This window comes from Acromyrmex echinatior, unplaced genomic scaffold (genome assembly GCF_024713525.1).
Source record: "Acromyrmex echinatior isolate Ae372 unplaced genomic scaffold, ASM2471352v2 Scaffold20, whole genome shotgun sequence".
Taxonomy (NCBI): Eukaryota; Metazoa; Arthropoda; class Insecta; order Hymenoptera; family Formicidae; genus Acromyrmex; species Acromyrmex echinatior.
The window spans coordinates 753,375-768,281 of NW_028259054.1; the positions used below are offsets into that span (position 1 = coordinate 753,375).

Here is a 14,907-nt window from a genome sequence, read left to right on the forward strand (position 1 = left end):
GGAATGCGTATATTTCTAGCGAATCATTATAAAAAATTATTTCAATTAATACTAGTATAGATAAATACTTAATTTTATTTTTTTATTTTATTTATTCTTTATTTTATTTGAAAAATATAAGATTCAGAATGGAAAATGCGTAAAAATCGTTCTATCAGAAACTTTGTCAAATATTAAAATTTATATTTAATTTAGATTATTACTTATGAGTATAATTAGTCTATATTGATATACATATACACATATATCTTTATGGTTTGTTAAATATTGGTACCATTTCGGAAGTGTAATGTACATATCGGGATTTTTGGCACATATTAGATTCGACCCGATATTTTTTGTATAAAAAATCATTTGCCGGGACCGGTACCAGTTTATTCAAAAATAATGTATAAAACCGGAACCAATTTGTTTGTATACATTAAACATTAGGACCGGTACTAGTATTTAAAGATATGTAAGAAGAAGAGACCATTATGTAAGAGACCACTATCTATTATATTTTCTTCTCATAAAGTTCTGAGAATTTTTTCAGAATTTTTAAAAACCATATTTTCTCATGTTGGTTAAAATAAGAAAATGCAGTACTAAAAAGTTGATAAAAAAATTCTGGAAAAATTTTTAGAATTCTATGAGAAGAAAATAAATGATTTTTGTTTCTTGCAGTTTTTCTATGAAGTTGATAGTATTTGAGTAAAAAATTATTCAAGATCAATATTTGGAAATTTTTAATAATTAATATCTCGTTAACTATTGCGTAAACTGCAAAATGGTAGATGACTTTTCGATTCAGTTCGATTCATTCTTCCTACTCATGATAGGTAGCGAAATATGTTAAAATCTCCCTGTATATATATATATATATATATATATATATATATATATATATATATTGTACACACGCACGCACGCACGCACGCACGCACGCACGCACGCACGTATATATATATATATATATATATATACATATATACATATATATATATATACATACATCATATATACAGGGTGTCCCATAACGATTAATTAATATTTCAAGGAGTGAACGAGGATGAAATTTTGAACTAAAAATTTTTTTGCCTATTTTGGCTCAGACCATATTTATTTATCACCTGTTTATTGATTTATTAATTTATTTGTTAATATGCAAAATTAGAATAAAGTGTTTCAATAAAGTGTTTCAATCGGAATAATGCATAGCAAGTGCGAGAAATCCCATGGTATACTACACTCCTGTATATTCCGGTTATGTGTTGGTCAACTGTAATCGTTAATAACTCGATAACTAATGGTATGAGCCAAAATTAGCTTTAGTTCAAAATTGCATCCCCGTTTACTCTCTGAAATTAATTAATTATTATAGAACTTCCTGTGTGTGTGAATACATTTCGATAAGTTCTAAGATTTAAAGTTGTTTATTATTCTGAGTATTCTTTGTACAATATATTAATCCTTATAATGCTTAATTATTATATTTTAGAAATTAAAAAGAATATAAAGTTAATTTTAATGATGATAAAAATAAGTAAAAGGTCAGATTTCTCTGTGAATATTGAAAAATTTTACTATGTGTATGATATATACAATAATTTTAAAATACAAACGTAAGTAAAAAAAATCCATATTCGATCAAGACGGTTCTCTGTAATCATGTTTCTTTTGTAAATGTATACAATTTCTAGTTCAAACTACTATGCGATTATTTGTCAATTTTTAAATGTTGCCCTAAACCAAAGCCGAACTACTATATCACAAGTAATTTAATAATGTTGATGCTCTTAGGTATTTTAGAAAGATTTTAATATCAAATTTGTAAAGAATTTAATTGCGAAAAATATTTCCTGGCAGAAATTTCATATATTTTTTGAGTACTTATTAAACAGTTATTATTCTGAGTATGTTTATACAATATATTAATCCTTATAATGCTTAATTATTTTAGAAATTAAAAAGAATATAAAGTTAGATTTTAATGATAATAAAAATAAGTAAAAGATTAGATTTCTCTGTGAATATTGAAAAATTGTACTATGTGTATGATATATACAATAATTTTAAAATACAAACGAAAATAAAAAAAATTACCAAAAGTAAAGTAAAATAAAAATTACCAACTTTTGTCTAGTAACTGAAGAAAACTATTTACATCCCAATCAAGATGGAACGCTTTGTTTGTAGTTACTGCACACAAAAGTAAAAGTTGTGTAAAATCTGAATCCATTTATTGAATAAAAATGCAACGTATAATGGATATCAAATTGATTAATAAACAAGTCAACTGCATGAAATGAACAGAATAAAACTCTATCAAGTTCTTGTCCATTTCCTACTCAGTATTGGCTAGTGAGAATACAGTAATATTAAATATATAGTAACTAGGATAGATGTCTAGGAGAACTGCATACATTTCTATCAGGGTTACCTCGGTTGGGAATCAGCGCACAGTTAACTTGAACAGAAAATTGTATAAATTCACAAAAGAAATATAATTAGGCACGAAGAACCGCCTTGATCGAATATGGCTTTTTTCACTTACGCGTATTTAATCTCATCGATCGATTTTCATTTATTATTGTTTAAAATACAATTTAATTCTTAGGAATTAGAACAAAAGCGGCAGAAACTCAGCATGGAACTCGAAATTTATCGTCAAACTATTATCAAAACTGTCGGTGAAGTACGAGAGATGGAAATCGTTCTGAATCGTACAGCAAAACTGTACATGGAAGCGTTAAAAGAACGCAAACAGATGATAAACCAATGGATGCAAAGCGTCAACATTCTGCGCCAGAGAGACAACGATATACAGAATGGTCTAAGGGTATAAACAATTTTTTTTCCAATTTTGCATCGATATATGATACATATCGTTGTAGGAAATCGAAACATTGCGAGAGATCAGCAGGGAGAAAAAGAAAAATCTTGAAGAAGTAGAACAATTTTTAAAAGATCAAATTGTAAATAACAAAGAAATAGAGCAGTTGATTAAATACTCGGAGAAGAAACTTAATGCAGTCCAAGAAAAACAGCGCAAAATCGTGAAAACGATTGATATCTACGTTATTGAGGTAAAAAACAAAAGAAAGACTTTTATTTTCTATAAAATTTAATTTTGTTAATTATTGCATGCCAATTTAAATGCAACAGCTATTGACTATTTTATTTTTCATAATTTTATTGAATGATTATACATTTCAATAATTATTGAGATAGCTTCACACCCAGAAGAAGTTAATGGCAGATTTGGCACGTCGCGTACAACAAATTCGAGCTAATGCAAAGCGCAAAAAAATCGGGATCGAGAATAAACAAATAAAGGTGGACGATTGCAAGAAACAAATCAATCATTTAATGTTGACTTTGGAAGAGGTTGAGAATCAAAAATTAAATGTCGAAGAAAAAACAAAGCATTTGGAAAAAATGATTGAGGTATATTTCTATTATACCAGGAATTTTCGGGTTAAATCGCCAAATTCAAAATATGAATTCAGGATCTCAAAACAAACAAAAATTTTCTTTTGGACGTGCTCGCAAACGCTTCGTTCAAGAGATATGTATTTACTTTTGAAGTTATACAGAACTAAGTAGTAATAATTGAAATATCTCTTGTTTTTATTTTGAAGGACATTGATAGGCTTTTGTTCGCAAAGCTCGTAGTTCGTAGCTCGTAATTCGTAGCTATTAGTTCGTTGAATGCTTTTGTAGAATAAACTTATAATCATGCCTCGTACGTTCTAATAATAAATATGCCGATACGGTATATTGATATAGGTTTTGTAACGGAAATGCTAACGCTGCTCGTCATGAATACGCCGCGCGATTTCCGAACAGAAGATTGCCGGATAAATCAGTATTCTCTTTAACATTTCAACAATTGAAGGAAACTAAGTCATTTAATATGGTTCCCGAGTTAATGGAATTTTTGCACCACTGCAAAATGAAAGAAGAACAGTCATCATATTGTAGCATTTCAATCAAAATCTGGTTCTGCATTAGGAATTTCATTTCCACAGTCATATGGAAGACACTTTCAGTCGATGGACGTCATCCATACCTTCAACATGTTCCAGCATTTATTACTGGCTGATATGTCACGCAGAAGAGCATTTTGCGATTGGTTTTTAAACTAAACAGATAACGATTCATAATTTTCATAAAACGTTTTGTGGACAGATGAGGTTATATTTATCAGGCAAGGTAATCTTAATCAAAGAAATAATCATGTTTGATCACATGAGAATCCTCAAGCAATCCATGAACAATATTTCCAATACGGTTTTCAAAGTAAAATATGATTAGGAATAATAGGCAATAATTTGGAGTCTATTTTCTACCAACGCGTTTGAATGGGAATAGATTTCTTGCATTTTTAAACAATGAATTTTACGACCTTTTAGAAAACATTTCTTTGAATATGAAAATGAATTCCTGATTTCAATTGAATGAGTGTCCTGTTCACTGTGGCAGAGATCCTCAACAGTGGCTTAATATTTATTTTCCCAGAAGATGGATTGATCGTGTTGAATCTGTGGTTTGGCCTCCGCATTCACCAGATTTAACACCATAAGATTTTTTTGGGGGGAGGAGGGGGTTATTCTAAAGAAAAAAGTGTATGGAGTGTCTGTTAATGACCTTCAATTATTAAAACGAAGAATTGTGCAAGCGTGTAAAGAAATTACAGACAATGTCGGTCAGCCATTCGTTTTCTCATCGATAGCTGCAATGCTTATCTTCGGACTGGAGGCTATCATTTTGAACAAAACATTTAATGTAATAACTAATTTTGATTATTGTAAAGCAATAAATAGTTCTATAACTTCATAAATAACTATCTCTTGAACGAAGCGTTTGCGAGCATACGTCCAGAGGAAAATTTTTGTTTGTTTTGAGTTCTGAATTCATATTTTGGCGGTTTAAACCCGGAAACATCCTGCATAATTCAACTTTTTTATTTATATATTACTATTATGAAAAAAGATCAATTCTTGCTAAATAATAAAAAGTAAATTCACATTTCAATATAATAAAAATTATTTTGAAAAGAATAATAGCTCATGTCAATGGTTCCAGCATGACGAGAAACGAAAATACGTGATTATCAAGGAATCAAGCCAATTGCAAGCTATGATTTTACGTACAACGAAAAGAATTATGGAATTAGAAAACGAAAGAAAGATTTTACAGATAGAAATGCAGAGCGAGTACAAAAAAGTTGATTTGCTCAATGCTTTGCTCGTAAAAGAAAACAAACTTATAGGGGAGAAAAAAGAAGCTCTTTATCAAGTGAGCTTCAGTTTGCAGAAGTGTGAAATGAAGCTCGAACAGATTAAAGGGCATGAGCGTGATAAGAGTGAAATCGAAAAGAAACAGACGAGAATTGAGGAGCTGCAAGCTGTATTGAAAGAAAAAACAGCTACATATAAATTATTGCAAAATCAAATTGTCAGTTTGGAAGTAAGACTTATATTTTATAAAAAATAGAATTCAAGTATTATATTCCTTAGATCAATAATAATTAAATAAATGAATAAATTTGGGCAATTAGGAATTGACGCTGTGAGTGTTGTTTACTAAGTATGAATTGTTAAGGATATGTTACTACCAGAATTGAAGCAACTGAGTCCTCATTTGTTGGCAGCTTGGTGCCTTCATGATATGATAACTTTCAGTAGCAACTTGCCAGCAGTTTGCCGACAATTTTAAAATCGTCATCATTAAGATCTGTACTACTGCCATCATGTTACCATAATAATATACATCATGCAATGCTGTCGACAACACAAGATAACATTGATACAGCTATTATATCTTGCTATTAAACTGCTAGCAATACATATACACATTGTTGTCTACAATGTCGATATATTCGAAATTATTGAAGACAAATCTATATTGGCAAGTTGCCAATATCATAAGCAATCACAGATTTATGCGATTTGCTGAGACATGCTTTGCTATCTGAATTACTGCATTATCCGCATATGTAGCTTCAATTGGTTAATCTTTAATACAAATGAATTTTCCCACAGCCAATTGATACGTTGGATGGTCTCATGAGATTAAGATGAGATAAAATTGATAATTGCGAGTCACACGTTAAATTTATTTTAATATGTGACTCGCAACCAACAAGATCGATCTTCGTTGTTAATTTTGTCTGTCACTGACTTACTCTGATATTCACGTTTTTTAACTTGCATACACATTATTTGATCAATTTTACTCGAACTGCATTCTCTGCTATTTTTGTTCACGCGTTCTGCATATTCCTGAGATCATAATCTCATGAGACCATCCGTACCAACAGGCGATAAGAAAATATTCGTTTATATTGGAGATTAAATGGAAGCGTGTGCAGATCATGCAGTGAAATACAATTCATCTGTTTTCCACATTGAAGAATTTAGCTGAAACGTATGTTAAGTAATGCAAGCGTTACATTGAAATTTATATTTTTAGATTGTAAGGTCTGTTAATTGTTTAACCCAGCACTTATAGCGCCGATTTCTAATTGCAAATTTATTCATCTTTCTTTTTTTCTATGTCTCTATTTATTATATTTTATATTTAAATAAATTTACATTAATCTAAAAAAAAAAGATAAAATTTGTACAAAAAAAAATAAAAAAATTTAGTTAAATAAAAATAATCAAAGGAAATATATTTTACCTGTAGCATGATATGAAAAAAATTTCTACTGGCTTATTGAATGAAAACGATGAACTCGAACGGTTACGGAGCAAGAAGCAGGATTTATTGTTACTGTTAGATGGAGGCGAGAAACGACTGAAAATCGCACAATCTCGGAACGAAGAAAAACAAGTGGAAGAAAATATAATACGCCTTCAAGTGTTACAGTTGGAGCGAATGACATCGAACGTGAGCGATAAAGTCTACGATTTAGAAAAGTATCGTCTTCATCTCGAAGCTGTAAGTGATTTTCTGACATCATTAGAATTAAGGGGATGCTGGAGCGAAGGCCGAACTTGATCAAGGTCGATATTACAGGTTTTCATTTCCAATGTATAATCTGCTTACGCCCTCTGAAGTTAATATGATCATGCAGGAAATTCGATCGATTAATTATCGATATTTTTATTCCGTTTCCTACATTACCATCTTAACAGGGACGTGTATTAGGATCGGTCCCACAATATAAGATTTATTTTGGAAAATTTTCCAATTTTAGAATTGAAAAAAAAATAAACATAATTGAAGTTAATCTTATATTTGTAGAATCGGACCTTAGAAATTTAGTTGCATTATATACATATTTAGTTGTATTATATACACATGCAATGTAGGCCGTGTTCTAATATATATCACCAGTACTAAAAGTCTGTAATATATATAAAATACAGATTTTTAATTAATAGATATATCGATACGAAACCGTAATAGCACTTTTTTCTTACATCCAATGCCATTTTAGGTTACGATAATATATTATCATAAATGAATATCATAATATATATATATATATATATATAGATATTCATGCAGATATTCTCTATGTCCATTTTTGCAATATTAAAATTTTATAATATAAAATGTAATTCTAATGTTGTACATAAAAAGACATTCATGAATACGAATTACAATTACATTTTATGTGTATTATAATATATGTGTATATACACAATAACACAAAAAATATTATTGACATATTAGTGAAGACATAAACATGTTAGTTAATGATATATGCAAGATAGAATTAATGATATATGCAATATTAAAATTATATTTTGTACATTATTGTGTATATGTACATTATAATACATATAAAATATAATTATAATTTATATTCACTAATAATGTTTGTTATATGTTACAACAATGTTAGAATTATCATAGTATAATGTACATACAATTTTCTATATTAGATATATAGTCGACATATTAGTAATGTATAAGTACTATAAGTATCTATCTCTTTTTATTAGACAGAGTAAAAAGAGTTACATTATGTATGTGCAATGTCGTATTCATTTATATATATATATATTTATATATATATATATATATATATATATATATATATATGACAGTAATATATGTTACATCTTGACTAAACTCTAAATGATAGGAAAAATCATAGGAAAAAGTGATACTACAACTGTATTTCGATATTCACTGCGAGTACTGAAAATACGTAACTATAGATTTTCAGTATTGACAGTGTACATTGACACATGGGCCTATATAATAGCATTTTTCCTGTCGTACAATGTCATTTTAGATCAGGATGTGATATGTATTAGCTATATATAGATATATTACACATATAATATACATATAATATACATAGCTATACCATTTTTTGCTATGTTTAATAAAAATATGTAGAAGTTAATCATGTTAAAATATTAGTGATGTACTTAAATATAATACACACATAGGCAATATTGTACAATATTGCATATATGTATTAGGTGTTGGAATTAATTCGTAGCGTTTTACAAGTGATGGGAAGTACTTTCATTAATGTATTTTTTAATGCTCATGTGAAATAAATAACATTCTTTCATTAAAACGCTACGAATTACCTAATACTATAATGTGTGAATATACATACGTTGCAGATAGAAGTTATCAATGCTAAGCTGTTTATGCATTCTCTGTGTTTAAATGTGCAATATTAAAATTGTATACATATATAAAATATATATATATATAATGCATGTATATATATATATATATATATATATATATTATATATACACACACATAAAATGAGGATTTATCAGAGGATTCGTAATTTGATTATTTTTTTTAAGATGTTACGTCTGATCATCTGCGTTTGATTATCGTTAGCTTTGATTTATGTTCGTTGTATATTTTGATATTGAAATATAAAAGTATTATATATATCACTATTATTTGATCATAAAAAAATATATCTCTTTTTATTAAACGTAGAAAAAAGAAGACATCAGTACACCTTTTTGTTATACGTAACAAAAGAGATGAAGTAGCTACACACATATGTGAATATGAATTAGAAATATATTTTATAATGTGTGTACACATCATAATGCACATATCACTAATAGACTGTGTCTATATTATATCTGCATGAAAAGCTAAGTATGAGTAACTTCTATCTCTTTTTATTATGGGCCTTCTACAATAACACATTAGTTACAAATCAGAAGTCAGAAGCTAAAAATTGATCAATCACAGCCAATTTTTTAGCGTTTGACTTCTATTTATGGCTGATTTATGGCTTATAATTGTAAAAGGCCCATTAAACATAATAAAAAGAGATGGAATAGTTACATATGTATGTGCAATGTATTTACGTACTGACATGTTACATCCTAAGTTAAAATGACATTGGGAATAAGGAAAAGTGCTATTACATTACACGTGTATACATGTATTTCAAATACATGGTTGCATCCGAAAATATATCTAAGTCACAGTCAGAGTGTTCATTTAGTAAAAATATACTTATTGTAACTTGCTGTTAGTCAACGTACATTGACCTGTAAGTGTATATATTTGCTAAAACACTTTGAATATGATATACTTACATACATTACGTACAGCATCGTACAAAAATTATGCATGTGACTATTGACTGTGTAATGTATGTTGTATATATATATATATACATATATATATATATATACATACATATATGTATAACATATATATTATATAGGGTGTCCAAAAAGACTCCGGATTTAGGAGCTGAATATAAAGATGACTATAACTAATCGTAAAGGAATGTGAACGTGTATCGGCATGCATAGTACGCCAAAATATAATGCGTTGCCCTATGATTCACGTTCTACGATTCAATTACGACAATCCTTGTGCTAAGGCTATTACATAACGTTTTTAGAAAAAACGTTTCAGACAAAAGTTGTAAGGTTTCAAAGAAACTATTTACTGATATTCAGTTTTTTTCTTCATTAGTTTCTTCTTTGTTTCGGTTATGTCAAGCAATTAGCTTTTGATTCCATCATGACAATGCATCTATTTGCATTTCTTTAATTGCAGACGCAAAATTCTATAAATTGGTTCCGTAATTGTATTTCCAAATTTAATAATCGAAATGCTTCTGCCAATAAATTAAAAATAGTCAGTACATATATAAACGCCTTTGACATTATTTGTAACTAGCCAAAGCACGATTTACGGCTGTGGCATTTTGTTATAACTAGCCAGCTCACAATTAATGCCTCTGGCAGTAAATTAAAAATAGTCAGCCCACGATGAACGCCTCTGACATTTGTCTATAATTAGCCAAAATATGATTTATGGCTGTGACATTTTATTATAGCTAGCCAGCTCACGATTAACGCCTCTGGCAGTAAATTAAAAATAGTCAGCCCACGATGAACGCCTCTGACATTTGTCTATAACTAGCCAAAATATGATTTATGGCTGTGACATTTTGTTATAGCTAGCCAGCTCACGATTAACGCCTCTGGCAGTAAATTAAAAATAGTCAGCTCACGATGAACGCCTCTGACATTGGATCATAATTAGGCAAAGCGCAATTTGTTATAACAATTGTTATAACAATAAATTTAATCACTTGTATCATAAATAAAGTGATATTTTTACGAATAACATAAAGATGCTAACCTTTCTCATTCTGGCTTTATAGGGTGCCAACAAGAAACACACATCACAATAACCAATTTTGGTCTTCTAGAGTGCTTTCCAACAAGAGACACAGTGCGACACGGTGCATTATTACAATTTTGTTCGATAATACAAGGGAGATATTGTACTGAGTCGCTTGTTATAAAGCACCCATAACCTTCTCTTATCAAAGGCAGACAATATTCTGCTACTATTTTTTCTATTTTGTGAACAAAAAAACACTATATAAATATATATATATATATATACATATACACACATATATACATACACATATATACACACACACACACACACATATATATATATGGTGTGTGTAGAACACTACTACACTACACTACATTGACAGTACTGTTGTGCGGCAATGATACTGTGAACGCGGGTCATACTGGTTACAGCTGATTGACTCGTATAATGCTGTTGTTCAAAATGATATATGTATGCATATATATATATATATATATATATATATATATATAATACACATACATACAAAAAATTGTTATTTATCACTCTAAGAAAAAAGATACATAATCGATATCATGATCACATTATCTTTTCCTTAGCGACTAATTAAGAAAAGGCGTTCACCGTATCTAAATTCACGTTATTGTAAAAAGACTCTCTATTATCTTTGAAGTTTCTATTATTGATACGTCATTTAAATGTATTCTCCAGGTTTATTCCACTAAAAAAAAGTACAAATAGATGACCAGATGTATGATGCGGTAAAGTAAAATTTTATATTACATTCTGTGGCATAAAAACGTGATCAGTAACTCTTTGAAACTGAATGTATCATAAAAATAATAAAGTAATATTTTAAAAGTACATTACATTTAGTAAAATGCATTAAGTTATTAATATGATGTTCAATCACCATTATTAAGAAAATACAATATTATGTAGGAAGGAAAATATTTTCTATGGTCGCAGCATGTTTCTTATACTATGACACTTTGAGATACACGTCCACGCGTGAGCGGTTCGACCGTCAAGCGTCGAGCGATTGTGAAGGAAAAGTAGGCAGCATTTCAGAAATCGGCTCGAAATGCGCAACTAATTTCGAGCACATTGAAGTATACGTATATAATTTTTGAAATTTTATAAAAAGTATATTTGGAGTAATATGTTTATTAATAAAATTTAATAAATAAAATGTTATTTATTAAATAAAATTAAAAGGAAAAAGCAGAATCGAACATAAGATCTCCAATATTCTGATCTTGCACCCAACGCCCGAGGACCACGCGTTCTTGCAGATCACCTCGACGAACGCGATACATATAGTGTATGGAAAGTCGTAAACTATTGTATATCTCATCAATGTTTACGTTTTGAAATCATTTTTGCATTTGCATTTTTGCTACGTTAATGAGAAAGATATATGATTAATATAATTTAATAAAAGAAATGAAAGAATTTATTGGAGATTTCCACATCTGCTGGAGTATTGAATATTAGTCCAAGAAACCGAAGTCTGTCAAAAAAAAAACGGAGAACTGGCACCGTGTTCGTGATTTAAAATTCTTTCAATTTTTGTTATTTCGATAGAGCGAGACAGAGAAAAAACAAACGGATAGAAGCTCCAATTGTAATCGGTGAGTCTCCGCGCGGACACGTCGAACTGGCCCGCTAGCAAAACAATGAGTCATCTGTCTCTGTCCTTCTCTCTGTGGTCGCTTGTTTCTAGCGACCGAAAATATTTTCTCGACGATCTCGACCGCTTGGCGTGTATCATAAGGAGGAAAGAGACATTCTAGACAATACTTAATTTTTATTAATTATATTAATCCTTTGCCCTACGATTTAAGTTACGATGGCGCGTGCCATAATTAACAGCCTGGAACATATTGTTTATGTTTGGCTCGATTTCTTTACCACGAATCTCACATGATATTAGTGAAATAGTTAATCATATACCTTAATATATAATAGCAAAAATGATTTCAAAACGTGATAGTTAACGAGATATAGTTTACGATTTCCGTGTATTTTATGTACCACGTTCATAGAGGCGGTTTGTAAAAACTCAGCGTGGTCTCGGGCGATAGGTGCGAGATCAGAATGTTGAGGATCCTATGTTCAATCCTGCTTTTTCCTTTTTTTCTTAATTTTTTTTAAATAAATAACGTTATTAATGACAACATATTACTCCAAATATATTTTTATAAAATTATAGAAATTATATGTGTACTTTAGTGTGCTCAGAACTAGTTACACATTTCGAGCCAATTTCTGAGGTGCTGCCTATTTTTCCTTTACAACCGCTCAACAGTCGACGGCTGAACCGCTGGATCGCGTGCGGACATGCATCTCAGGAGCGTCACAGTATAAGAAACATGCTGCTATCATACCTTCCAACATGAAAATTATCATGACAATATTTAGCATGAAAATTATTATAAAATATTTTCCTTCTTACTCTTAATAATAGTGATTGAACATCATATTAATAAGTATATACATTTTACTAAATATTACGGAAATGTACTTTTGAAATATTTACTTTATTATTTTTATACATTACATTGATACATTCGGTTTTCTTTCAAAGAGCTACTGACCACGCTTATGTGCCATAAAATGTAATATCTTTTAATATAGAATACTGATAATATCAATTTAAGACTAATAAGAATCGATACAGAACGAAATGCGTAATTTTAAACTGGAATGATTCAACTTCAATAACTCCGTGATGTCTTCTTTATTCAACATGTGAATAAAGAAGACATCACAGAAGACTAAGGAAAGTAAAGGATTGATAATTTGCTAGAAGATACGGAGCATATTTCTTAGTGCAACGCTCCTGAAATACACATCCGCGCTCGATCCGGTGCAGCTCAGCCGTCGAGCATTGAGCGGTGGCGGCGGGGGGAAAGAAGGCGATGCCTCAAAAGTCGACCCAAAATTTAATATGTATAAGAATACCGAATCACTTTAATAGATAAATAAAAAATTATTTGTATGTTGCATATAAAGGCATATATAAAGGCTTTTTGATTTGTTAATTATAAAATTATATTGACATCATCCTTATAATTATATTAATCATCCTTATAATTATATTAATCGCACTTTTGCGATTTGATTGATTATTAGAATTTTCTTTCGGATGATAATTATAAAAAAAACATTTCACAGAAAGTACTGATCGACGTTACATTATTATAGAAACATAATTTTTTTTTGGATTTTTTCTAAAGGTAAATTAAAACGTTTAGAAATACACACATATTTTCAATAATTAAATAAAAATATATTTAGCCTGTAATATATGTTTGTTAACAATGTCTTCAATCACTTATTTAAAAAAAAAAATTATGAAAAAAGAAAAAAGGAATTGATCATGAGATCTCTAACATTCAGATCTCGCATCTTACGCGTGAGACCACGCCGAGGTCTTGCAAATCTTTTCTATGAACGAAGGCTCATGGAAATCATAGAAATATCCCGTAAATTCGTGTTTTGAAATTATTTTTGCTATTATACCTAAATTGGAGGGATATAGGATTAGCATAATTTATTAAAACTTATATTTTATCTATAATGTTCCTTCTCCTCTTAATTATACACATTGAGCGGCCGAAATTTTCCAGAAAGCATTTTCGGTCACTAGAAACAAGCGACCGTAGAGAGATGGGGGGGAGGAGAGGAGAGGAATGGAGAGGAGAGGAGAGGAGAGGAGAAGAGAAGAGAGGAGAGGAGAGGAGAGGAGAGGAGAGGAGAGGAGAGGAGAGAGAGAGAGAGAGAGAGAGAGAGAGAGAGAGAGAGAGAGAGAGAGAGAGAGAGAGAGAGAGAGAGAGACTCTGAAGGATAGACTCGCTGTTTTGTTCGACGAGCCCAGCTCGGCATGCGAAGTCTCACCGATTACAATCGGAGTTTCTATCCTTTTTTGTTTTTTCTCTGTCTCACTCTGTCGTAAATTCGTTCTGCAATTCAAGAATGTGATTTCTATCGATTCTGGCATCATCATCGATACATCAAGAACGCATGATTCCTTCTCTAAACAACGATCTTGATATATATTTCTATATATACAAAAATATATTATTATGGCGTTTCCGGCTGATAATATATTGCTGATTTATTTACAATGGTTCAATCCATTTCTATAGTTGAATAGCAATACTACTTCGTTTGCGCGCGACCGATAGGAGGAATAGCGCTTCTTACTAAGACTCGACATCCGAGTCAAAAATGTGCTGTATACAATAATTTCAGACTTTGCATAAGTAGCTGGCGATTTACAGAAAACCTCAAAGAACAATACTATGCTTGCAG

General features: G+C 30.3%; 1 protein-coding gene across 12 annotated transcripts in view; it reads left to right on the top strand.

Annotated features, from left to right (window-relative positions):
- The window catches only part of LOC105152712 (coiled-coil domain-containing protein 39), a 231,403-nt gene that overhangs the window by 128,720 nt on the left and 87,776 nt on the right, over window positions 1-14,907 (top strand). For all 12 annotated transcript variants that reach the window (XM_087416285.1, XM_087416293.1, XM_087416296.1 and 9 more), the window contains 5 exons: window positions 2,600-2,821; window positions 2,877-3,068; window positions 3,214-3,429; window positions 5,071-5,454; window positions 6,676-6,930. In XM_087416285.1, the coding sequence (XP_087272411.1) occupies window positions 2,600-2,821; window positions 2,877-3,068; window positions 3,214-3,429; window positions 5,071-5,454; window positions 6,676-6,930 (1,269 nt within the window). The remainder of the gene's footprint in view (window positions 1-2,599; window positions 2,822-2,876; window positions 3,069-3,213; window positions 3,430-5,070; window positions 5,455-6,675; window positions 6,931-14,907) is intronic.